Below are 25973 nucleotides of genomic sequence, written 5' to 3'. Positions count from 1 at the left end.
AGTGTGGGAAGAACGCAAGCACTAATAACGATCTGCCATAAAATTGTGGAGGCCATAAACAAGGCCGTAACCGTTGATCGTTGCGCAGTCAATTGCCGAGATCAGTAGAAAGCACCATAATGTTCCCATTTAGTTTACCAGCAAGCTAATTGGTCGTGGCTTTCTCTCTTCCCACCGGGGCGGTTTTCCAAAGAGGAACTCCTCGTCAGGTGTGTGCTGATAACGGTCTCCTTGTTGCAAACACCCTGGGGGGGAGACGTGCAGGGCTGTGGGGTGGGGAGAGAGAGAGATAAGTGGTTAAAAATCCATCCACGTACTTCAACTCTTACTAGTAATTAGGGTTCGGCGGAACAGGAGTGGTGGGAACTTACTGGAATCGTTTGTCTGATTTACATCTACCGTTTTTAAAAGGACAACGCAGAACAAAATCTTTTTATCTTCTCTGATGTCACATAACAAATCTGTTATGCGACATAATGGAGTATGCGTGTGTGTGCATACACGGCAAAGGAGATAGTGTGGCACGAAGGTGGAGACCGTGACAACTATTTTTAAAAGCGTCAAACAGCCTGTGTTTATTTTAAGGGTGCCGACGTTGTAGTGTCTCAGACTACTTATGTATTCAGAGTTGGCCGATTTCGATACACTATGCACTCTATTGATGTCTGCAAGAAGCCTGAGGTAATTTCTCAGGAACTCCGTCTATATTATTACAACTACCAAATTCTTCAATGACGAAAACAGTACTTTTAGCTTGTATACTTGGTTCTAGATACATAGCAGAGACGCAAGTTATGTTGATCATTATCGCTTCAAGCACAAGAGATGCGTTTAGTCAGATGGTGCATTCCCATCTTGAAAGTATACAATGGCTTCCGAAATATTTTACTCTTCAATTAGTGCAATATATGCCACGTGAACAATCCTGGGACGATTCTGCCCTTTCTCTGTCTAAACTTCAGTAGTACTGTAACGCCATTGTCGACACCAGTAATCTTTGTGTTACGATTCTGTCTGACATGACTGAACAACTTTTAGTCAGATATGTTTAGAGAAAACTGTGTGACTCATGTTTCTTAAAGTACTTTATTTGTATTGCTTCAATCAATAATTACGTTTAATTTTTTGAATGCACTACGAGTTTTTTTAAAGCTATCAAATTATTGTTACAATTTACAAAGAAATAAAGAAAAGCTTTAAATGATACGCTTGTGAAGGAAAACACATACACACGCGCGCGCGCGCGCGTCCGTGTCGTGCTAGCAAAGACCACACAATCAATATTTCACCCGACTGCGCTCTGTTTGTATAAAGAAAGGAGGTCGAAGCAAAAACCTCACTTTGTGGCATTCGCGATTTGATTACCCCTGAGGGGGCTCGAAGGCAATCGTTAATTTTCTTTTATTTCTTTTCTTTTGCAGGTGTCGGGATAGTCCTCGTTACAGCAAGTGGGATAGCTTGGCGGATGACCTCTCGCGATGCTCCGCCGTGTCCAACTTCCGGACAGAGAGAGACCACCCAGGATGGAAACCGTCCGTACGTACCCCGGGTTCCCCAATATCCACGTTTTCAGCATCCTTTCACAGGTACTAATTGAATTTCTAATATCTTTTGGGAGAGAGCAGCTTGTTAATAAAAGCGAACACACACAGATTGTAGTGACTTAATGAAATCATTTTACGTGTAAGCGTCAGTTTGCTTTATCAGTACTTTTTTGTGCACAAAAAGGTGTCTGCAAATGAAGCCCGTTTAGGATTAGTAAACATACGTTGGTATTTGATCACTATCCCCATCACACATTCCTGTCCCTTAGTTCGTAATTTATTGATGGAGTTGCGGTAATCCATGAAGATATATTTCAATTTTCTGTTTGAAGCACAATTTTCCATTCCGAAGACAATGCTTTTAAACTAAGGGATCCAATTATGGTATTGATGGATTAAAGTGAAGAGTACAAAAGTGAATATATTCAAATAACATCGCTTTAAGTGGAAGCCACTTCAAGCAATGGGTGATGTGTATTGAATATCAGTCTCAAAGTGAGTTTTTTTTCCCTTTCAGCTACTTGAAGGGAAAGATTTCCATGAAAATAACATTAACGATCAACATAGGACGAAATCTTTAAAATTAGGTCTATCCAACGAGCTTATCAAAATATGACATCATAATATCGATATTTTATTTAGATGTAATCAATTTCAGTGTGTTTGTATTTATTAATATATTCAAATACTTTAAAATACGATCCACTTTATTGTAATCTTTCTTTTAATAACATATTTGTTATGTTCCATCGAGTCGTTTTCGACTCTTGGTGATCCTATGAACATACATTCTCCATTCAGATCTGTCCCTGACCATGTCTTTCAGAATTTCCAAGCGCACTCCAGTTGCTTCTTTAATTCCATCCACCGATTTAATTGGTGGATGGAATGGTCTTCTGCTTCCATCAACTTTAGCAAGCATCATCATCTTCTCCAGACTGTCATTTGCTCGCATAATATGTCCGAAGTATGACAATTTTTGCTTGATGATCATAGCTTCGAGGGAGCAATCTGGCTTTATTCTGTTTATCACTGATTTATTGGTTTGCTTTGCAGTCCATGGTATTCTTAGTAAGCGTCTCCAAACCCATAATTCAAATGCATCTATCTTCCTTCTTTCACTCTTTCTCAGGGTCCAACTTTCACATCCATACAGTACTACAGGGAATACCATTGCTTTCACGATTCTGATTTTTGTTCCGAGGCTAATATCTTTATCTTTAAAGATCTTGCTTAAATTTGTCATTGCTCTCTTTCTTTCAAATTGATAAAGTTGGTTCTTCAGTACAATAACCAACTTTATCAATTCGGGAACCTAGGAGACAAAATTGTTAACTGCTTTCATTTTCTCCCCATCTACTTCAAAATCATTAAGTTCACAGGTTGCCATAACGTTTGTCTTTTTTAGGTTAAGTTTAAGACCATATTTAGCACTTTCTTCTTTATCTTTCATAACAAGTTCCTCCAAATCTTCTTTTCATTCTGCTAGCAAGGTGGTATCATCGGCATACCTCAAATTATTAATATTTCTTCCGCCAATTTTAATTCCAACTGAAGACTCCTCCAGCCCTGCCATTCTTAAAATGTATTCGCTGTACAAGTTAAACAGGTACGGCGATAAAATACATCTTTGTCGCACCCCTTTACCTAATGTGAAATACTCAGTTTCTCCAAGATCTGTTCGGACAGTAGCTTCTTGTTCAGAATAAAGATTCCTCAGAAGGATAATGAAATGCTCTGGTACTTCCATTGTTCTTAACATATTCCACAGTTTCACATGATCTACAGTCAAAAGCCTTGCTATAGTCAAGGAAACAAAGGTAGACATTCTTTTGATATTCCTATGCTCCTACTATTATCCATCTCACATTGGCGATTTGATCTCTTGTTCCTCTGCCTTTATGAAATCCTGCCTGTTCATCTGGCATTTCTCTCTTCATGAATGGTTCCAGTCTTTTCTGAATGATCTTAAATAAGACTTTACTTGCATGAGAAATCAGTGCTATTGTTCTGTAATTTTCGCACTCTCTTGCATCGCCTTTCTTCAATAAAGGAATATAAATATTTACAGAAAGTACTTACTGTATTGGATTGTACCTAAAGCGCTTTCTCTGCTCTTAAATTTAATTACTTCCGGATGAAATAAAGCGTTCGTATCGAGACATACTTCGAATCTTCTTTCGTCTCTGATGCATTAAATTATTTGGCATACTGTATACGATATCACATATCGTTTCCAGCAACTAAAACTTTTTTTATACATATCTGTAAGTGGAATATTGATACATGCAAGTTATTTGGTCTTTATGGCAAAAATTGCCGTTTTTATATGTACTGCGCTGAATAGCAATGCAATTTAATGGACCCGCTGTTCCATCAGTGAAACATTCGCCCTGTTTATATGTTATTTTTGATGTGTCGATATTCATGCGAAGCACTTCGAATATAAAATCTTCTCCTGAAAAAGAAAAAAAATCGATAAAGAATCTACTGTCCTTGTTTCATTTACTACCGCTGCAAAATGGCTCCTATAAAATTCTTGATAGCTTCATATCTCGATATTTATACTTTATTACCAATAATTTTCACTTCTTTTAAACTGCAAATACGTTAATAGTATAAAAAATGACGCTAGAAAAGTGATAACGCACTAAAACAGAACGATATGTTTTTTAAAAGAATAATTATAATAAAAGTATCAACTATCATTGTTTATTATAATTATTGTTTTAATTATATATTAATACTATTTAGACAAATAGTATTAATATATAATTAATATATAGATCATTTGAGTGGGAGAGAATAATGAGTGGCATTTTTGTTTTTAATTTTGCTTCGTATTTTTCACCGCTTTCGCATGACAATTTGTTTAATTCGGTCAACATTAGGAAAACTTTTGGCTTTCAATTTCCGATAGACACATCTGTCGAGTCATTTTAATTTTGGTTTAAACTGTACAATTTCCATTAATCTTTAAGCAAACTTTATATCTGCTTAAAATGTACTGGATGTTTAATTACTTTGGATTTCCCAAATGTGGAAATAACAAGTTCAGCATATCGATACGAAATGTATTTAATTTATTATATAAATCAAGTGGATATTAAATCTAGCATTATTTCATTTTGCATCGCCGAAATGAAGACGTTTGACTTTTTATTTTAGTTTAAAAAAAGTATTTAATTTATTTCAAACAGATGCTGTCGTCAATAATAACTAAACAAGAATTTTTCAGTTATTTATGAAATACAACCTTAGCTTTTAGACAGTGCATATTTTCTTCTCTCTTTTTTTTTTTTTTTCTGAGTGTAACTCATTAATAAAATTAATACTTTTCATCAAAATAAGACTTTTAACTTACGAATGAAAATTACGAATTTATCAATAGAACTGGTAATTTTGAAATTATATAGTATTTAAGCAAACATCCGCCATACCATGATCCAATTAATATTTTTTTAAAAAAACGCTCTTTTATAATTCTATAAAGTAGATTTTTTTTTTTTTTTTTACACACTCTTGAAAGACGTCTAGTTTTTTTTATTTCCCCCTTTTTATTGTATTTGTTTTTTCACGACTGTAAAACTAAATTCGTTCCCATAAGCTACTAGTAGAGATTCTACAACCACAATTTTACTTACTCTGTGCTCTAGTGCTCTGCTCGTAATTTGATAAAGTACTCTCTGCCTTTCAAGAAGATTAGTTTATTCGCGAGCACACAGCAGTTTAGGAACTTGATTTGTTGCATGGTGACAATGTCGCACAGGAAGCTTGAACGAAACGAATGGGATGCGAGTTACTTGAAATGTTCTAATGTTTGTTTGTTTCTTTCTTGTTCATATTACTAGCTAAATAAGTCACCAGATGGGTATGTTTTCGTGTTTGTATGTAAGTCAACAGCCTACAGTTCTTTCCTTAAAAACATTTAAATGTTGTCCAAAATTAAATTCTATTTAATTAGTAAATTTGCTTCGGTCTCTTTGAAGCTTTCTGCACGCGTAGCTCACTGTTAATTATAACTAATCAGCGAGGCCTTCTCGCTTTGTTTAAAAGAGTTTAAAACAATTTCTTTAAGAGTTGCTGGAAAATTTAGGAAATTAAAACTTTATTTTCTAACCCTTACTTCGACACAAACCTTGATGAAATCTATTTTCGTAATTCCTCCTTAAATTAAACATACTTTGATATTTTTCATCAACGCTGTATATTGAAAATGAAAATAATCTTTCCAATAATTTTACGTTAAGAAATTCTAAAAAAAAATACAACTATATATGGGTATAAATTATTATTATTAATATTAATAAAACATTTTACAAACTTGAAGGCGAGCCCATAGCAATGCTTGTTTCGAACATTTCCACTAAATTCGTTCTCTTTTCTTCTTTCCAAAGATTCTTAAACTATGTAAGAAATTACTATATTCTAAATTTGATAAAATCCATTAAAAGCGACCTCTAGCGGTACTTGCAAAGGGCGTATCTTTCCCTTTCAATTTTGTTCGACTGGACAGACATTTCCCAACAACTATATCAAAAAGCTATAATAGTTATTATTATAACAGGTGTAATTAACTCTATATTTAAACCAAACCTAGTTCAAAAGCAAACCAGACTAAAGGTATACAATACATTAGCCCTACCAGTCTTAATGTATGGAAGCGAAATCTGGACAATAAAACAAAAAGACAAACAAAGATTAACAACAGCAGAAATGAAGTTTATGAGAAAAACTGCAAAGTATACCCTATTCGGTCACAAAAGAAACGAAGAAATTATGAAAGAATTAAACCAAGAACCAGTAATTGAAAAAATTAAAAAATATAAACATAAATGGATGGAACACGTTCAAAGAATGAAAACAGAAAGATTACCAAAACAAGCCTTAAAGTACAAGCCATTAGCGAAAAGAAAACCAGGACGTCCTCTTAAATGATTCAACGATGACTTCTAAGGCCGGAACAGGCCATGCTAGGCCTAAATCCTTGATACGCATGATGATGATGACTATTATTATTGTTATTATTGTTGTTGCGTAACACCTCAAAGGAGTCCAAGGACTCAACGCTGGAAGGCACTTTATCCACACAACTTAAACCACTTAATTCTCCATCTACACAGAACACCATCTCACTCCCATTTAATAGTGCTTTTTTTGTCCGTAAATTGTGTTCTCTGGACGATTAGCCTGTATGCGGGATGAAATTTTAAATTTTCTGGAGGATGGGGGATGCTACTTTCGTAATAAGATAAGATCGGCTAATTCATCTTCAGTTGAAAAAGCCTATATAAAGATTCCTCTCATCACGATGAGAATCGAACTCGGAGTCGTTTAAAATCGAAGGGCGTAATGTTTCATTGCTGTAAATAAACAGGCTCATCAACTAAAGAAACTAGAACAGCCAAAGAGCAAGCATGGTACAAAGAAATTTTCAAATAAGATGACAAGAAAAATGAACAAACTAAGACAAAAAAAAAATTATTTTATTCTAATTACATATTTATTTGTATACGTTTGTATAAAATATACTTTAAGTGTTTAATTAAATATTTCTGTGTTTAACTGCACAACTTTTCCCCGCTGCACATCTTGCGAACAGCTGCACGTTAAAATAAAGGCAGTAAACATCCATACTACACTACAGTTGGGAATTCAGACCCACAACTTCTGGGGAGGGAGGAAAATGGAAACACTATCCGCTCGGCCGCCCAAGCCTACCAATATATCCGTAGTTTTAAAAACACTGAGCTAATTTCGTACTTTCTGGTTGTGTTTCTTCATGGATATCATATGTCGTTCTTGCTGTCACTTCCTAGGTCAGGTCGCATGTTTCTTTTTATGACATACCCGTCAAAAGAAGAGAAGCTTACGAATTTTTAAAATCTGGTTCAGTGTACACTGGTAAATGAGCCCATCATTATCACATTCATAGCCTTAAACCTCTAGGGCAATAACTTAAATACAACAGTAAGTTGATACCAAGAGCTCCATTTATTGCCTTCTGGTGTCTTATTTTAATGATTAATTCTATTTGTCGACAACGTTGAAAAGAAGAATAAATATGATTTTCTGTCCCCCAGAGTCTGCCATTTCATCATATGATACTTACGGATACATACACAATAAGCTGACAATTTTTTTTCTTTGGAATTTCGGAGATATTTTTTCACGAACGTTTTATTGGCACGTTTATTTAATTTACAAAAGACTAATTTTTACACCACTTAGCTAGGTGGTTAATTAACAGGAATGGGAATATTTTTTCGAAGAATGTTAACTTCAATAAATATACATAGCAGAATGTCTTCTGTTCTGACGAAGCTATGGATTTATATTTGCCGCTCAAACAATTATCGACTCGTAGGACTGCGCAATTCTGACAAGAATTTTAAACTAATTATAATAATGTTATAATTTTTTTACTGATTTATTTTATTTTCATTCTCTCACGATGCATATATCATCCTCATGTATTGTAAGTCTGTGATCCTTAAGATATTAAATTCTGTTGACAATTAAAAGTAAACGTTTATTTCTCGACTTACCGAAACTTTTATGTGGGGAATAATAACGTTCGTTTTTATTTTGAAGAGAGGAATCATTGCACTGTACATTTTTGTTAGCTGTCATTGTTTGCCTCCAGCAACTAACGTTCCTGTGAACTGGAAACGTATCATCTGTTATGTAACCTTGATAGCACTTTTTCTTTCTTTCCTTTCTGCTGTAAAGCACGACAACTTGTTATGAGATAGTGTTTCTCATCGCTCAGGGAACTAGTCTTTTTTAACATTGCTGCATGAGTGGCATCTATTGGGAAGATATGAATTTCCGCTTGATAGTTTTTGTTGCAAATTTTTTAATTTTTTTTTTTTTTTTAACTGCTATTGCATTTATCATGTGTATTGTTCTGTCGAAAACAAGAAGTAGTTGCTCCCAGCTTATGTAAAACAATATAAATAAAAATCTGCAGAAAAATAATCTCACCAGCATTAAACATCAATAAATTGATTATTGATTTATTTATTGTGTTTTCATTTCCCCAAGATGCAGATATTGTTTTCTCTTGTTGTGATTTCTTATTTGTGAAAGTCCAAAGTACATCCAGTATTACTTATGTATAATATATATTCGCTTCAACATAGGTAATACTATGCCCTCTATAAAAAATCATGTGTTTACTGATGACGTTTTTGAAATTACAAAAAAGAAAATGATAACAAATGTTTTATTATTATTATTAGTAGTAGTAGTAGTACTAGTATATAAAAGCATTTGTGTTTAAATTTTTTTTTTCTTTATGTTACTAAGTATTTATTCTTTGTATTTACTTATTGCCGCTTCTCAGAAATGCGAATGCCTTTCTCATCATTATGCGGCGTTTATTTAAAAAAATGCGGTGTAATAGCATTATAATTCCAGATAACTTCGTTAACGTAACATGTAATAATACAAATTTTTCAGTATAAAAACCAACAAACCATAAAATAAGCAGACAAACTAATTTATTTCAAGAAATTTAATTCCTATGTATTCTTTCTCAGTGTAAAAATCTTTGTTTGGTTAACATTGTTGCTAAGAATTGCCTTTTATTATTCGATCTGTACTATATTGAAAATTTAATTTTCTTGTATGTAAAATTTATTAATTGAGATTCATTTTCTTTATTCTGTTGAATTATGCTTTAATTACTGTTTTGTAATTAAAATAACTTGTTTGGTATTTTATCAAAGTCAAATAACTTGTGATGACTATTTTAGTACTGATTATTTTTGAGATGGCAGAGCCTGTAGTATAAAATATGCATATTAGCAGTTTGTTTTGTTTGCCATGAAATTTTGATTGTTTTTATTGCATTTATTTAAGTGGTAATTGAGATATAATAAAGACAATGGGGTGGATTAGAAAGATTAAAAGATAACTTATCCTATAATTATAAGTGGCTATTACTTAGATAACTTTCACTTTCGTCTAGTTAGATATGTGAGCAAGATTCCAGGAATGATATGTGAAGCATGCCATTATGTAGGCTAGCTGCAGGAGTATTTCAGTAATAGTAATGACTGGGGTTGTGCTTTATTACACATTATAGCTGATAGAATGTGCATGCTTGGAAAATTTTCCAAGTTCCCACTGAGATGGAAGTTTATCTGCCTCTAAGCAGTTGCACTTTTTTGTTGTTGTTGTTTCTATTTTGTCTATATAGTCAAACAGGTTTCATTTCAGTTTTAGTTAGGTCCCTCTCCTCCCCTTCTGTGGAATGCCCCACTGGCTAACAGTATGCACATAAAGATTACTTAGAACCCCAAGCAGTTAATTGTATTTTAAACAGAGCATAAATGATCTCATTAGAATTAAATTCATTTACTAAGTTTGTGTAATATACAGTGATGTTAAGTGTGTGTGTGTGTGTGTGTTGCTCAATTTAATAAGCATTTTCATGAGATTTTAATGCATTTTAATGAGAGTTTAAAATCCTCTTTTATATGATAATTAAATAAAATCTGATGATGAAACGAATAAACGAAAATGAATAAAGAAAGCCGTTTTTCACATCATTTACATTTAATTTTTAAGTATATATCAACCTATAAAGTACAATTTTCAGAAATAACACGTTTTGAATTTGAAATTTTTCAAGTACCATTATGCGTTTCATCATCACTGCATACCATTCAATCTTCCAATATCTTTATACTTACTAGAATATAAATTGCAAGTGATGCAATCTTATTCAAAGTGATATTGAGGGTAATACAAGTAGAAAGACTAAGCATATTAACTTAGTGTCACAGTAATGGCTAGAGCTATTTTTACGACAACAGTAAAATGGTATTACTATTAAAATGATTAAATAATGTACTCGATTGCAGAAAATGTGACTATTTAAGAAACCATCTTCAAGTCTGTTAGAATGCATCTTATATTTCCTCCCTTGATGAGCCATGACTCTGGGAGGTGTTTGTATGATAATAATAATATGCTGTTTCGTTAACTCTATTTTATGCATGCTTAGTATAAAAATAAAAATTTCTATGCATTTATTGTATAGAAAATAATTATCAGGAATAAAAATGGTAATGATTATTTCTAGTAACAGTTACGTCATACACAGGATTATAACTGGATGTTATTCTGAGGAAGTGTTTTAGTTAACTTATCCAATTCCTTTCCAGTTATTATCCAATATCTCTCTGGAATTAAATTTTTTTTTAAACAAGTTACTTGTTTGAAATAGACAATGGATTTTAATGTGCATGAATCATTGCATCACTAAATCCAGCATATTATGGTACAGAAAGACATTGCAGATTATCTCAATGTATAAGAAATTTAATAATTTTCCTGTATGGGTATAATCAATAAGTTTAACAGAATGCTAATAAAATCATAATCATGTTAATTTATTGGAATGTAAAGCTCACAAGTAGTACCTAAATCAGTCTGGATGGTTCAATTGAGTGGTAACTCTGTTATTTTGCTGCCATCGCACTCACACTGTGGGTTCATCTATCACTGTGGCATGAAAAAGTTTTTTCAATACATGGCAGGAAGTGAGAAAACAAGGAGATCACTTCTGTAAATTGTATAAGAATGTGGTTAGCAAGATATGTGAAAACTAAATGGTTTGCTTGGAGGATAGTGAATAGGTGGAATAGGTTGCAGTTGTGGGTGCTTTATCTGTGAACGAGTTCAAGGCAGGGGCACACCAGTAGTGTCTGGCAGCTGTGTGCAAAACTTTAGTTGGTGCCCCTATACCCAGTAGCACACCAGTAGTGTCCGACGACTGTGTGCAAAACTTTAGTTGGCATCCCTATCCCCCCTCCCCTCCAATAAAAAAATTACTTTAAAAAACATTTTTTTTTAAAGTATTTCCTCCTCTTTGGCGCCTTTACTATCCTTGTGGCAGTGTGCGTCGCACACATTGCACATATGGCCGGCATGCCCCGGTTCAAGGAGAAGTATGATAGGTGTTGTGTGAATAATAATAGTGGTTATAGGGCCTCCCATGATGAGTCTTTGACTTCATGGAGATACCTAACAAAATAATAATAGTAGCTATAAAATGTTGAGAATAATGTACTGCTTTAATATTTTGACTTTGTTTATTCCGTGTCAAGTAAAATACTATAAAATGTAAAATTTTAATTTATCAAGATTTACGGTTTCTAAATTTGTAAAATATTTTCATATGTATGTATTTAAATTGTAATCATACTGTTATCTGGGAAATTGCTGGTTATTTTCATTATGCTTACTTTTTGAATTTTGTATTCTGCAGCCCTCTTGTATCCAGATATTCCCCTCCGTCCTCCACCACCATCTTATCAAGCTTCCATGCAGGAGTATCGTCTTCGGCATATGCTAATGGAAAGAGTACTACAAGGAAACCCTCCTCTTGCACCACCTGCTTATAGGCCACTTGGAAATTTTCATCCCAGGTAACAGCCTTGTCTCATATGGTTCATTATAGAATTACCTGAGTTAATTCTTTACATAAGTATTAATGACTATACTAGGCATTATGAATAACTGATTACTAAAAACACTATTTAAATAATAGATTACAAGCCACACCTCTAAAACTCAAGTTTAAAAAGGTGCAATTAAGGCTGCCTCTCACTACACTTGCCTCCATACTCCCTCTTCTTTCCATATGCAGCGTGTGAATTATTATTATTATTATCCCAAGACCCCCATGGAGTCAAAGACTCAACCAAGAATCTCTGTGGACTTCACTGCTTTGCAGATTTTCAGCATAAATGTTTTATGTATGTATTTCACTGTATGGAAAGTATTATTATGTTGGAGGTTTAACAGATTGTATACAGTACAGCACTCAGAAAGGATTAAAACAGAATTTAATATTGTACTTCCTATATTTCGTCTCAGTCACTGAGACATCTTCATGGATTACACAAAAAAACTAATGTAACATATACACAATTACCACACAACACTAAGCCAACCATGTGGGTGACTCTTAGGTCCTAGCTAGGTGGAGTGCCCTCTATGGGCTGTTGTAGGTGGTCTGGAATGTAAGGTGGGATCTCTGATGATAAGTGTTTCCCAAATCGTAGGAAGCTTAATGCAACCGTATTTATTTAGATTTGGTTGATTTCTGACAGCTGCTGCATATTCTAGAAATAGTCTCTCTTTTTTGAATTTGCTGTGGTGGAGCATGGTGATTTTTTTCAAGAGATCCTGTGGGTTGTATCCAAGACATTGTTGTGGTTGCAGATGTATGACTTATGTTCCTCTAGGTGGATGTTTGCTGATCTGCCTGTTTGTAAAAAGTACGCCAGCTTACAGGAACAGCGTACTTTATAAACTCCAGGCACTGAGAGAGGAGGGAGCTGATCTTTTGTAGAATAGATAAGGGTAGCAAGTTTGCAGTGGATTTTAAATGCTGCGTGTAGGTTGTACTTTTTTAAAATCTTGGATAAAATGGCTATTTTATCCAAGATTATAATATACTTAGACAAAGTGGTTATTAGATAATTCAACTGATTCTTCTGCTATTGCCTTCACTAAAGCAGGGTCTTCAATGAAAACATGAATCTTCAGTTAAAAATATTTGTTATAATTTATTATGATAATAAATATTTTAATATATGTTATGTTACATAAATTATATGGAGTCCGCACGATTAGCTGAGTGGCTATGCGCTTCACAACCATATGCCTGGGAAAGGAGTGTCCTGGGTTCGATTCCCGTTGCCGACTCGAGGAGCTTAAGAATCTTTCTCAGACATAGCCAGGTTAGCCAATCTTGGGCATGGACAGTAGGGTTTTTCTCCCACAAGCAGGCAAACTGCTCCTATGAACACATGCAGTGCTACAGACATAGGACATACTGGGAGGCATATGGCTAGCCACCTTATCCTCGGGATGGGTATGGCTTAGAAGGGCAAAAGATAGCTCCGTAACAGGCCACCAGACCTAATACCTGAAGGGAAGAAAAAGAAGAAGCAATTATGTGAAATTATATGAATATCTGGGTGTTTGACAAAAACTTTACTTACCTGCTGGCCCACCTTTTGGTTGCAATTACAGATACCACTCAGAGAGTGGCATCTGTATTTGCAACCAAAAGGTGGGACAACAGGTGTCTCTTTCAAGTAGACACTTTCCATTAAATATTTTGATAACCAGACATAGGTATTTTAGTACATCTTCCATCAAAATAGGTGTAATCGGATAGTGAGGTGCTGTGATTAAACATCTAGATCTCATCCTCAGCCAGCATTCTAACTTGTCCCAGAGGTGCTCTATAGCATTCAGACTGGACTGGCCCTGTACTGGCTAACTCTGGACTAAGCTGTGCTCTGTAGCCACTCTTTTCACTTTTCCACTCTCTCATTTCCTCAAAACACATCATGCAGCTCTCGTAACATTTTTTTAATATCAGTGTGACATGCTTATGCCAGGGAAGACGAGAGGTGTAAGTCAGTCAAAGAAGAGAGATCTTACCATTGATAATAAAATCTTGATACTAATTTAAGATAAAAATATCACATCAAATCCATAACATTCTCAAATTGCTGCTTTGCTGGATGTTCTTTACATAATGAGTGGGCCTAGAGTTGGAATAAAATTTAAAATTGTATTTCTGTTTTTGTTGTTGGTGTTGTTGCCATGAAGAACAAATGAACGATATTGCCTGAAAACTAGCCTGGTTTTAATAACTAGAAGAACAATAAATTAAATAAAAGAATGAAGCTCAACTGAATCAGATCAGGTACTTCTCACATTAGTGCTCTTCCTCTAAGAAAAAACATAGCTATTTGTTCTTTATAATAAATAATTTGTTTGTAAATTGACTCCTTTTTTTAATTTGATAAATGAAGTATTTATATGGAATTACAAGCTTTTTAATTGAGCTTTTAATTCTGATACAGAAATTCCAAATAACTGATTTTGTTAATTTTTATAGACCACCGCCACCGCCACCACCACCACAAAACCATGGTGAACCAGAATATAGCCGACCTCCCAGTTATACATCACGTGCCAATTCACTGGAGATTATACATCAGCCATCCACTGGACCAGACGATAACAGATCTCCAGTTACCATAAGCCGAAGAGATGTGCGGGATAACCAAAGCTCTTTTAAGACTACAAATATGGACAAGAAAAGTGCAAGATCTAGTGCCAATCTAGTCACTCCTCAGTCTTTCCAGACCACCAGCACTATCACTGCTGATATCTGTAGGCTACAGCTACCAACATCCAGAGATAGTCAAATTGAAATTGTAGCTCATGTATGAACAATGTCTAATTTATGTGTCATGAGGAACAAAATTGTAAGTTGGTGTAAAATTAATGACCTGTATAGAAATACCAAAATGATGCTGCTCTCACAAAGCATAAAAAAATATTTACAGAAGTCAGATGGTCTTTTAAAAGACTTTTTAAAACTTGGTACTGTAATCTGTATTTTGGCTGCCAGAAATTTGCATGTTAGATGTATATAGTGAAATTTTTGAAATTTTGAGTGGAAAATTGTTTCTATATTTTGAATCTGAGTGTAGTATTTTTCTCCTGCAGTTGGTACAGGTATTGGTCAGAGGTTGTAACTATGGATCACTGTGTATGTATGTATTTATGTATGTATATTTGTTCCAATTTTAGAGCAGCAATTTTAAAAGTGTAAATATTTTTCCTGTACAGATAGCAAGTGCCTATGTTGTGTAAATAATGTGTAAGGTGAATAAAGTCATATAGTAGAATTTCCATAATTTTTAATGAATTTTTTCACTATATATATTTCACATACAGCATCACTAAAAAATAACAATATGAATTAGATTATGAAAAGCAGGATGCATATAATACATTTAGTCATCTGTTAATAATACCCTCGGTTTTATTTATCATTGTTAGTTTGATACAAATCTTCAGTATTATTAATGAGTATCCAAATTCAGTTCCAAACTCATTCCCTACTCTGTAAAATCCTCTTTTACTTCTTAGTAAAAGAGGAGTTCTATACTCATCTTTTTCAAAAACATAAATATAATACACAAGAAATTATGCTATGTTATTATCCACAAGTGTATGCAAACAGTTTGGATTTTTTATTAATTTTTTTATGTAGCTCCCACCAAAAAAGGTTATGAACCAATAGTATATTCATATATTGGGTGGGTTGAGATTTTTTTTCCATTTTTATTGATTAATATATATATATATATATATATATATATATTGTTTTTTTAATGGGGGGGGGTTTGTCATTCCATTGTGTAGGACTCTTGCCAGACCACACTTAGACTGTTGTTCTCAAATTTGGTCCCCAGGATTTGAAGGGGATAAATTAACTTTGGAAAGGATACATAGGCAGATAACAAAGATGATTTCATGACTGTACAATGTTAGTTAAGAGGATCGGCTGATGAAATGTGGACTGCAGAGTTTGGTGGATAGAAGAAGGAGAGATGATATGATCAAGACTTTTAAACTGTTGAGAGGCAGTTACAGGGTTGACACGATGGAGTTCTTTCACTTGGTGGAACAGCAGGAAGGAACGATGAAAAGGGGCCATCTCTGGAAGTTATGAAAGGAAACTGTGAGAAAGAGAATGAGGAGTGGTTTCTTTGTATGGAGGGTAGTTAAAACCATGGAATGCATTGCCTGATAAAGTGGTGAGAGCAAGAATGGTCAATGAGTTCAAGGAAACACAACTTTGTGTTTCCTAGGAAGGACCTCCCATGATCAGTCTCTTGACTCCATGGAGACCTGAATAATAATAATAATAATAGTATATTTTTTACCTGGTCTGGAAACCTTATCTAGAAATAAACATGGATCTATTTCAAGCCATTTGAGGCCTTGAATAAGTGGGGAGGTAGTCTCACACTGGGTGTTCAAATCAATTTCTGACCTTTAGGTGGGACATGCACAAACATCCATGCCACTGTGGGATTCAAACCCACAGCCTGTTGGTTGGAGAGCAGATACATTAACCACTCAGCCAACCAGATTGGCAAATGCTACAGAATATTACTCAATATGTCTAACTTCTGCTTTGAGCATGGAAGTGGTATGGCTGTAATCACAAAGCATTTATGACCTTTGGTATGAGTTACCTTAGTGTCATGCTAAGATATGATATCTTAAGGAGTCCAAATAACTGCCTTTTTGTTAAAATGGCAAACATGGACTCCACAAAGCTTTTTTTATTTTTGATGTGAATCCTGCCCAATAAAGTTGTAAACCTATAGTATATTAGTATCAAGGATGGGATGTGGGTTAGGATAATCTGGAAATGCTGCTAGAGACCATATAAAACTTTTATTATTATTATTATTACATGACACCTCCAGGGAGTCCAAGGGACTCATTCAAGGTGGGCACCTACTTTACAACTCTGTCTCCACCAACTACAATGAGCCGCAACTATCATCATCATCATCATCATCTATGCCAATGCCATCTACTGCTCACCACCACTGGTATTTTCACAGACAATTACAAACATCCATGCCCATAGCAGGATTCGAACCCGTAGCCTTTTGGCTGGAAAGCGGATATGCTAACCACTCAGCCAACCAGGCCTTTTTCAAGACACTTCCAACAAACAGGTCAATGGCTTCATGCTGGATGATGAAATTTATCTATTTCCTATAGACATTCAAAAAGCACACATGCCTGCAGTAGAGTTCAAATGCATAGTCTATCAGATGGAGAGCATAAACACTATCCACTCAACTCCAACCAGGCTAGCATAAATTTTATAAATCATTTGTAGATTACTACAACATTATAGGGTGCCACATGATAAGCTGATATTCAAGTTGCAGCACATGGATCTGGATGTCAGATTGGTCAACTGGATTCAGGATTGGCTGTCTGATAGGTATCAGAGAGTTGTGTATGGTGGAGCAATATCAAAGAGGCAGAAGGTTACAAGTGGGGTTCCACAGGGCTCAGTACAGGGACCTATATTGTTTAATCTTTATATCAATGACATTGTCCATGGATTGCAAGGGAACATTCAGTTGTTTGCGGATGATGCAAAGCTGGGAAGGGTTATTAGTAATAGTGCAGATGTGGTAGCCCTGCAAGAGTATTTGAATAAGCTAGATAGATAGGCAAATGAATGGGGGTATCAGTTTAATGCAGCAAAATATAAGGTCTTGAGGTTTGGGGTCGATGGGATGCTGCATACTCTATGGGAGGAGTGAAACTGAAGGAAGTAAGAGAGACAAGAGATCTGGGTTTGATGATTGATATTAACCTGAAATTTAGGGAACATATTGCAAAGGTAGTGAAGGTAATGCAGCAATTAATAGAGGATTGCTGCAATAATGAGAAGGACGCTGACCTGCAGAGAGAAAATGGTTATCATTCCGTTGTATAAAACTCTGATCAGACCACACTTAGACCATTTTTTATTTTCAAACAAAAAGATAGATATAGTCAGAGAACATTGTGGGATCTCAAATATTATACTTATTCTATCATGAAGCTTGTTTCATTATTATTATATTAAAATTATATTCATAACTACTGTAGACTGATAGTAGCCGATGAAAGTAAGCATTTCTTTTCTCCTGTAACATAGTGATATTTAAGTTTCAACATATGCGTTTAGACAAGGCTTTTTTTTTTTTTTTTTTTTTTTTGGCGGGGGAGAATAAATGCTGGTATGCATTTTTTGCTAGCAGAAAAAGTTTAATAAAATGATACTACATCCATATGTCATGGTACTGTTCATAAAGGTGTCTGTATGCCATACTGTTTGGCTCTCTAATAGATATCAGAGAATTGTATAGTGGGAGAGCAATAGAAGGGAGAACAAAGGTTACAAGTGAGCTTCCGCACTACTCAGTACTGGATCCTTTACTGTTCATTGGATTGCAGTTAGATGTTCAGTTGTTTATAACATGGAAACAAAATATTTTCATTCTTCCACTATACAGTGGAAGAACAATAGGACATTTGATTTGAAAAGACTTTAGTCTTATTCTCAGAGCGACAAGAGGAATATTTATATGGACTTTTTTTTAATTTTCAATTAAAATTGAGTGCTACCAAGAAATTTTATACTTGGTTCTGATCCTTATCCCAGGGAAACAAAACAATATTTTGCACATGAAATATATTCATGTCTAAGCTTGTATATAGAGGCTAATGACTTCGTGTCACTTGCCTTAGTATGTATCCCATAATGCAAAACACATCCCCTTTTGGGCATGTATAATGCAATGCATAATGGGAATGATCACTACTCAGACTGGTTTTGACCTTTATTGAAGTCTCATCAGTGGGAGCCAGACCCGAGAGAGATACCAAGGTTAAAGTAATGCAGAAGTCATATGAATATATTTCACGTGCAAAACATTGTTTTGCTTCCTTGGGATAAGGATTAAAACCAAGCGTAACATATAATAAACCCAAGGTAAAAAACTTTCTACATCTTTCTCTCATCCAGATATTTTTATTAATAAGGTCAAGCAACTTTTGTCTACTTGTATATGATATATATATGACTTCTGCATTACTTCAACCATGGTATCTCTTCCTGGTCGGGCTCCCACTGATGAGACCTCAATAAAGATCGAAACGAGTCTGAGTAGTAGACCTTCCCATTATGCATTGCATTATACATGCCTGAAAGTGGGTGTGCTCTGCATTATGGGATATATACTAAGGCAAGCGATAGGAAGTCATTAGCCTCTATATACAAGTAGCTCAGACGTGAATATATTTCACAAGCGAAACTTTGTTTTGGTTCCTTTCTCCCGGGTATGGCTTCCACTGATGAGAACTCAATAAAGATCAAAACTGGTCTGGGTAGTGGCCCTTCTCATTATACATTGCATTATACATGCCTGAAAGTGGGTGTACTCTGCATTAGTATCTTTAACGTATAATAAACCAAAGGTAAAAAACTTTCTACATAACATTGTGTGAGATAATCTCATGGAAGCTGCAGGGTTTTTTTTTCTCCCAAAGACTGGTGTTTCATCCCATATACATTCAAACTGGTCAGAGAACATTATTATTATTATTATTATTTGACACCTCCAGGGAGTCCAAAGACTCATCGAGGGAGAGTGTGCCAACAGCATCGAACGATTGGTCCCCTTCCAACTACTAACCGCGCTCAAACTTACTTAACTGAGCCATTAGTAGCAGAGACTACCAATCAACCAACATTTGTCAGAAATGTTCCATTAACAGACAGAAATACTATTAGTGGGCAGCAGAATACATGGTGTGTAGGTGGAGGATTAAGCTGCAATACATGATGGGTTTTGGCATATAAAATGTCCTCCTTTAAGTGAGTTCTGGGAGATGTTGCATAATAATAGAAAAAAAAAAAGTTAACTTCCAAATTGACAAGCGTTATATTACAATATCATTATTTACAATCTTTCTGAAATTCGCTACACATTTCAGAAGACACATTCTATATATTATTATCTTAAAAGAATTTAATCTTTTAGCTGTATGAAGAACCTAGTTATGCAAACCAGACAGCTGCTTGGGACTGAAAGCTGATGTGTAACATGCAGATGACTTAAGTGTTGCCTGAAGTGTGCAAAAAAGACTTAAACTGTAGAACAGAATTTTAATGAAGTTTGGACTATATTATACCAGGTTTAACATTGTTTGACTTGCAGGATTGTGATGAATATTGCACTGAAATATTATTATTATTATTATTTACACCTCCAAGCAGTCAAAAGACTTGGTGGGAGGTCCCTCCTAGGAAACACAAAGTCTATCATACCACTCCTTAAACTCAGTGACCATTCTCACTCTCACCACTCTATTAGGCAATGCATTCCACGGTTCAACCATCCTCCATGCAAAGAAACCACTCCTCACCCTCTTGCTCACAGTTTCCTTTCATAACTTCCAGGGATGGCCCCTTGTCATCACTCTTTCCCACTGTTCAACCAAGCGAAAGAACTCCCCAGTGTCAACCCTGTAACCACCTCTCAACAGTTTAAAAGTCTCAATCATATCACCTCTTCTTCTATCCACCAAACTCTGTAGTCCACATTCCCTCAGCTGATCCTCATAACTAACATTGTACAGTCCTGAAGCTGTCTTTGTTATCCACCTCTGTACCCATTCCACAGTTAATTTATCCCCTTCAATCCTGGAGACCAAATCTGAGAACTATAGTCTAAGTGTGGTCTGATCAGGGTCTTATACAATGGAATGATAACTCTTTTATCTCTGCAGGTCAGCGCCTCCTCAGTATTGCAGCAATCCTCGGTGTTACCTTCACCACCTTTGCAATATGTCCTTTGAATTTCAGGTTTCTATCAATCATCAACCCCAGATCTCTTGTCTCCCCTACTCCATTGGAGAAGTATCTCTCCTCTAATAGAGTATGCAGCATCCCATCGATGTGTACCAAACCTCAAGACCTTACATTTTGCTGCATTAAACCAACATCCCCATTCATTTGCCCATCTTCTAGCTTATTCAAATACTCTTGCATGACTATCACATCTGCACTATTACTAATAACCCTTCCCAGCTTCACATCATCTGCAAACAACTGAATATCTCCCTGCAATGCACTGACAATGTCATTGATATAAAGGTTAAACAATATAGGTCCTAGTACTGAGCCCTGTGGGACTCCACTTGTAACCCTCTGCCTCCTTGAAACTGCCCCACCATACACAACTCTCTGATACCTATCGGACAGCCAATCCTGAATCCAGTTGACCAACCTGACATCCAAACCCATGTGCTGCAACTTAAATATCAGCTTATCATGTGGCACCCTGTCAAATGCCTTCTCTAAATCCAAGAAAATGGCAGTATATGCCTTTCTCTCATCTACTGCTTGTCACTTTATTATAAAAGGCTAGCATATTACTAAAACAAAAGTGCCCTCTCACAAATCCATGTTGACTCTCACTGATAACATTACCCTCATCTGCCCAATGTTGTATACGAGCCCAACTAATTTCTCCAAGATCTTAACAACTACTGACACACAAACTGGCCTATAATTAGACACCTCCAGTCTGCTACCGCCCTTATAAAATGGCACTATCTTACCTTCCTTCCATTCCCTGGGGACCTTTCCTGTAGCCAGACTTTCATTGAAAAGCCAGGTCAAAGGAGCTGTCAGTTCTTTAGCACATTCTCTCAAAACTCATGGTGAAATACCATCCAGCCCCACTGCTTTACTGACATCCAGAGTAACTGGAAAACACTCTCCTCCTGCACTTCTAAACCTTGAACCTACCCTATCCCTCTAGTATTAAAATTTACTCCTCCAGGGTGAAATACTCCAATAAAGTATTCATTGAACAATTCCGCTATGTCCTCTGCATCAGTCACTCTATTCCCATTTTTATCCCACAATGTCATTCTTTCACAATCATTTCTCCTCCTACTGGCCACATAGCTAAAAAATTCCCTAGGATTTTCCTTGGATCTAAGGGTCAATCTTTTCTCATTTTCCAGTTTTGCCTTCCTTGCCATACTAGTCAGTCTCCAGCCCGTGTCTTATATTCTTCATGCATCTGTTCTTCACCTATCTCCTTATATCTCTTCTATAGCCTCTTTTTCACATGCAGTCATGTTTAATATTGTTTGTCATCCACTTTGCTTATTTTTCATTATACGTCTTTGAAAATCAAACCAGCAGCAATGTAGGGAAAGCTGCCAGTCACTGAATCCTCTTGTAAGCCACTATATGTCATTGTCTTATTTTAACTGAACTCTTAACATTTCACTCAGACCTCGCTGACTTAATTGCTAGAAATGTTCTTTTTTAAAAATCATTATTTTATTTATATATGGTATAAGATAAGTCAGTGACATATGTTGTAGATTAAAGGAGAATTCAGTGAATGAAAGCTTTGTCTCATATGTTACATTTCTAATGATAGCATGCTGCAATGCTTAATTTATTGTCTTAGAAATTCATCAAGTAGTAGCTTCTGATTTAGCACCCTGCTATCAAATTATGTTTGATTGTTGTGTTCCACAGATAGAAAATATGATACTTCGATTAAAATAGATTGCAGGACTTGCACTATTTCAGACAATAATATATGATGTTAGAGTTAGGGAGTACTATGTGCTATATAGGGTGCAGATGAGGATTGAGAAAGAAGTTGGTTGACATTTTTCTTGAAGAGTTATAGGTTGCAGTTGATTGGAAATACTTCATGAGAAAGGCTATTACAGGGGACAAGTAGAGTGGTGTGTTTTCAGCTGCACTGAAAAAGTTAAAGTTTTTAATGGCATTTGTGACATAGTAACGGTTATTAGAAACATGTTCACAAGAATTAAAGGATAATAATTTTATTGTTGCAAATATTTCAGTTCTGAAATTAGCAGCCCATCATCAGTGTATCAGCATAATTCCCAGTGAAACACAAACAAAGGAATGTTATTCTTTTTTTTGTTTTTGTTTTTTTTTAGAAAGTTTAGCTGTGTGACCGAGTATGCCAGAGCGTCATAGGTCCAACATTATAAAAGTTATATATTTATAGTATATAATAGCTTAAAGAGTATGTAATTAAGTTTTATTTACAATGATTTGTTTCTTATTAATGCTCAACATGACTGCCATCTTGTGCAATGCATGTACTAGGTGACACGCTGGGAATAACGACTGACCGACCTATTCCATGGGATTTCCGGTTTAAAATCATAACAGGTCCCTAGGCCTAATATGTGAAAGAAGAAGAAGATTATTATTATTATACCAGGGAGTCCAAGGATTCATTGCAGGAGGGCACTGTACTCTACTTTGCTACATACATCTCCACTACTACTTAATTCTCCTACTATGATATTCTCCTCTACTGCTATCAGTGTCATCTAAGATTGGCTGACTCACCTTCAGTTGAAAAACCCATATAAAGATTCCTCTCCTCACGACGAGAATCAAACCCAGGTGTTTTCTAATTGAAGGGCACAATGTTCTTCCAACTGTGCTGTAGAGGCTCCATACTTTTGAAGACTAAGTGACCAAATTTGTGCACAGTAATCCATCCATCCATATGTGGTTTGATCAGAACCTTATACAGTGGAATTATAGCATCCTTACTTCTACATGTCAGTGTCATCCATATTGTTGGCATAATCCACTGGTCTGTCCTCACAATTTTAGTAAAATGTGCTCAAAATTTTAGTTCCCTATCCACAAACACCCCCAGATCTCCTCTACCTCATAAATTAAAGATTCCAAGAAATTTACAGACAAAAATACTAGTTGTGGTGGTGGTGAAGGTGGGCGGTAGATGGCGTTGATTCGTAGTAGGGATTTGGTGTAATGGTTGAGACAGTTGTAGGTGTCCTCCCGCAATGAGTCTTCAGACTCCTTGGAGGTATCAGGAATAATAATAATAATAATAATAATAATAATCCTTTTTCCAAGTGTAAGCAAATAAAGTTTGGGTATGAAGTAACTTCACAACTGGGCAACTTGTATATAGAAGCTAATGACTTCACATTACTTAAATGTGTATCCCATAATGTAAAACACATATCCTTATGGAGATGTATAATGCTATGCATTATGGAAAGGGTGTCACTACCCAGACTTTTTTTACCTTTATTGAGATCTCATCAGTGGGAACCAGACCAAGAAGTTATACCAAGCTGAAGTCATGCAGAAGTCATATTTCCATATACAAGCAGCCAAAAGGTGTCACACCTTATTATTAAAATACTTTAGATCAGAGACAGATGGTGAAAGTTTACTTTCAACATCTATTCAACATCTACTTTCAACTTTTCGACAGTTTACTTTCATGAAAACTTTCAACATCTTTCTCTGATCCAGAGTATTTTAGGAATAAGGTGTGACACCTTTTGGCTACTTGTATATGGAATTATAGCAATAAAAATTATATAAATACAAATTATACAAATTATAGAAATATGATTTCTGTATTACTTCAACCTTAGTATCACTTCTGGGTCTGGCTCCCACTGATGAAACCTCAATAAAGGTTGAAACCGGTCTCAGTAGTGACTCTTCCCATAATGCATAGCATTATACATGTCCATAAGGATATGTGCTTTGCATTATGGGATACTAAGGCAAGTGATGTGACGTTGCTAGCCTCTATATACGAATTGCTCAGACGTGAAGTTACTTCATGTGCAAACTTTGTTTGCTTACATTTGGATAAAGGATTAAACCAATAGAATATAATTTCTTGGCATCTTTAATTTATAATATAACCAAGTGGAAAAACTTTCAACATCTCTTCTAAGGCAGAGCAGATGTACTTCCTCAAAACTATGCATTTTGCTGCATTAAACTGGTAGCTCATTCATTTTCCCATTCACAAAGTCTATTCAAGTCCACTTACAAGGCTACAACATCCATTCTACTCTTCATATTTTCCCAAACTTCACATCATCTGAAAACGAACAAACCACTTTGTATCACCATTCAAGCCCTTCCCAATATCATTTATGTACAGATTAAACAGCAATGGCCCCAAAACAGATCACTGAAGTACACCATTAGTGATTATCCTCTTCTGGGATAGCACTCCCCCCTCCACCATACACAACTTGCTGATACCTTTCAGACAGCCAATCCAGTGCACTAAACTTCCATTCAACCTCAATCTTTTCCAGTTAATTACCAGCTTGTCATGAGGCTATCTATCAATGGTTTTAGCAAAATCCTACTATACTCTACCACTGTGCATGCATCCCATTTGTAAAATGGATCTGTTACCTGATTATAGCAAGTAGATTGCTAAAACATGATCTTCCTTAAGCAAACCCATGTTGTTCATCAAAGAGAATATTTGTTGTTGCCAACCTAATTCTGAATCTTGGTTCTCCCTAACACCTTGACCAAAATTCCAGATCAACAGATTGGCCTGTAATTTGAATCCTTAGTCACATCACCCCCTTTATGAAGTGGAACAATTTTTCTCTCTTTTCAATCCTTTGGAACTTGAACAAATCTAAGACTTTATCTAAGACACAGAAACAATTTGAAAATTGTTTCTGTGAAATCTCTTTTGGCTGACTATCAGTGGTTAACTTTTCTGCATATTCTTTGGGATCTTCCCACTGTGCGTCTAAATTTAGCAGGTCGGAATCACCCAGTTCTTCAGAATGAGATTTAATTAACTCTTGGACATTATCATTGAAGGGGAGAAAGAAATGAAGGAAGTAAGAATTGGTCGCCAACACGCGAAATTACGCGCTTTATAGATAAAATTTCCCAACAGTTATACAAGCAAAATTGTTACCACTCATCCCAGAAGGCGGATTGATTACCCTATTATCGGAATGGATTCTCCTTTTTTTGTGACATGCGCAGAAGTGTCGAAGGGTCTCGAATCTGTGGGCGTACTATAGCAGACGACATAAATTTTGGCACTAAAAATTTGGAACATAGTATACATAGGGTACATGGAAGCAGTGTAGTATGCCATTAAAAATAACTTTGTG

The 25973-nt window shown here is 35.5% G+C and overlaps 1 protein-coding gene across 1 annotated transcript in view; it reads left to right on the top strand.

Annotated features, from left to right (window-relative positions):
- Nucleotides 1–15283, top strand: part of LOC150097139 (uncharacterized) — a 45157-nt gene extending 29874 nt beyond the window's left edge. The window contains exons 2-4 of the mRNA XM_090407321.1: nt 1422–1586; nt 11827–11986; nt 14482–15283. Coding sequence (XP_090263447.1) covers nt 1422–1586; nt 11827–11986; nt 14482–14818 — 662 coding nt within the window. The 3' untranslated portion in view covers nt 14819–15283. The remainder of the gene's footprint in view (nt 1–1421; nt 1587–11826; nt 11987–14481) is intronic.
- The last annotated feature ends 10690 nt before the right edge of the window (nt 15284–25973 follow it).

The sequence above is a fragment of the Typopeltis vanoorti genome, chromosome 17, assembly GCF_054136105.1.
Source record: "Typopeltis vanoorti isolate ZY-2024b chromosome 17, IOZ_Tvanoo_1.0, whole genome shotgun sequence".
NCBI lineage: Eukaryota > Metazoa > Arthropoda > Arachnida > Uropygi > Thelyphonidae > Typopeltis > Typopeltis vanoorti.
Note: the sequence above shows the minus strand (reverse complement) of the source record. Positions and strands in the feature narration are given on the sequence as shown.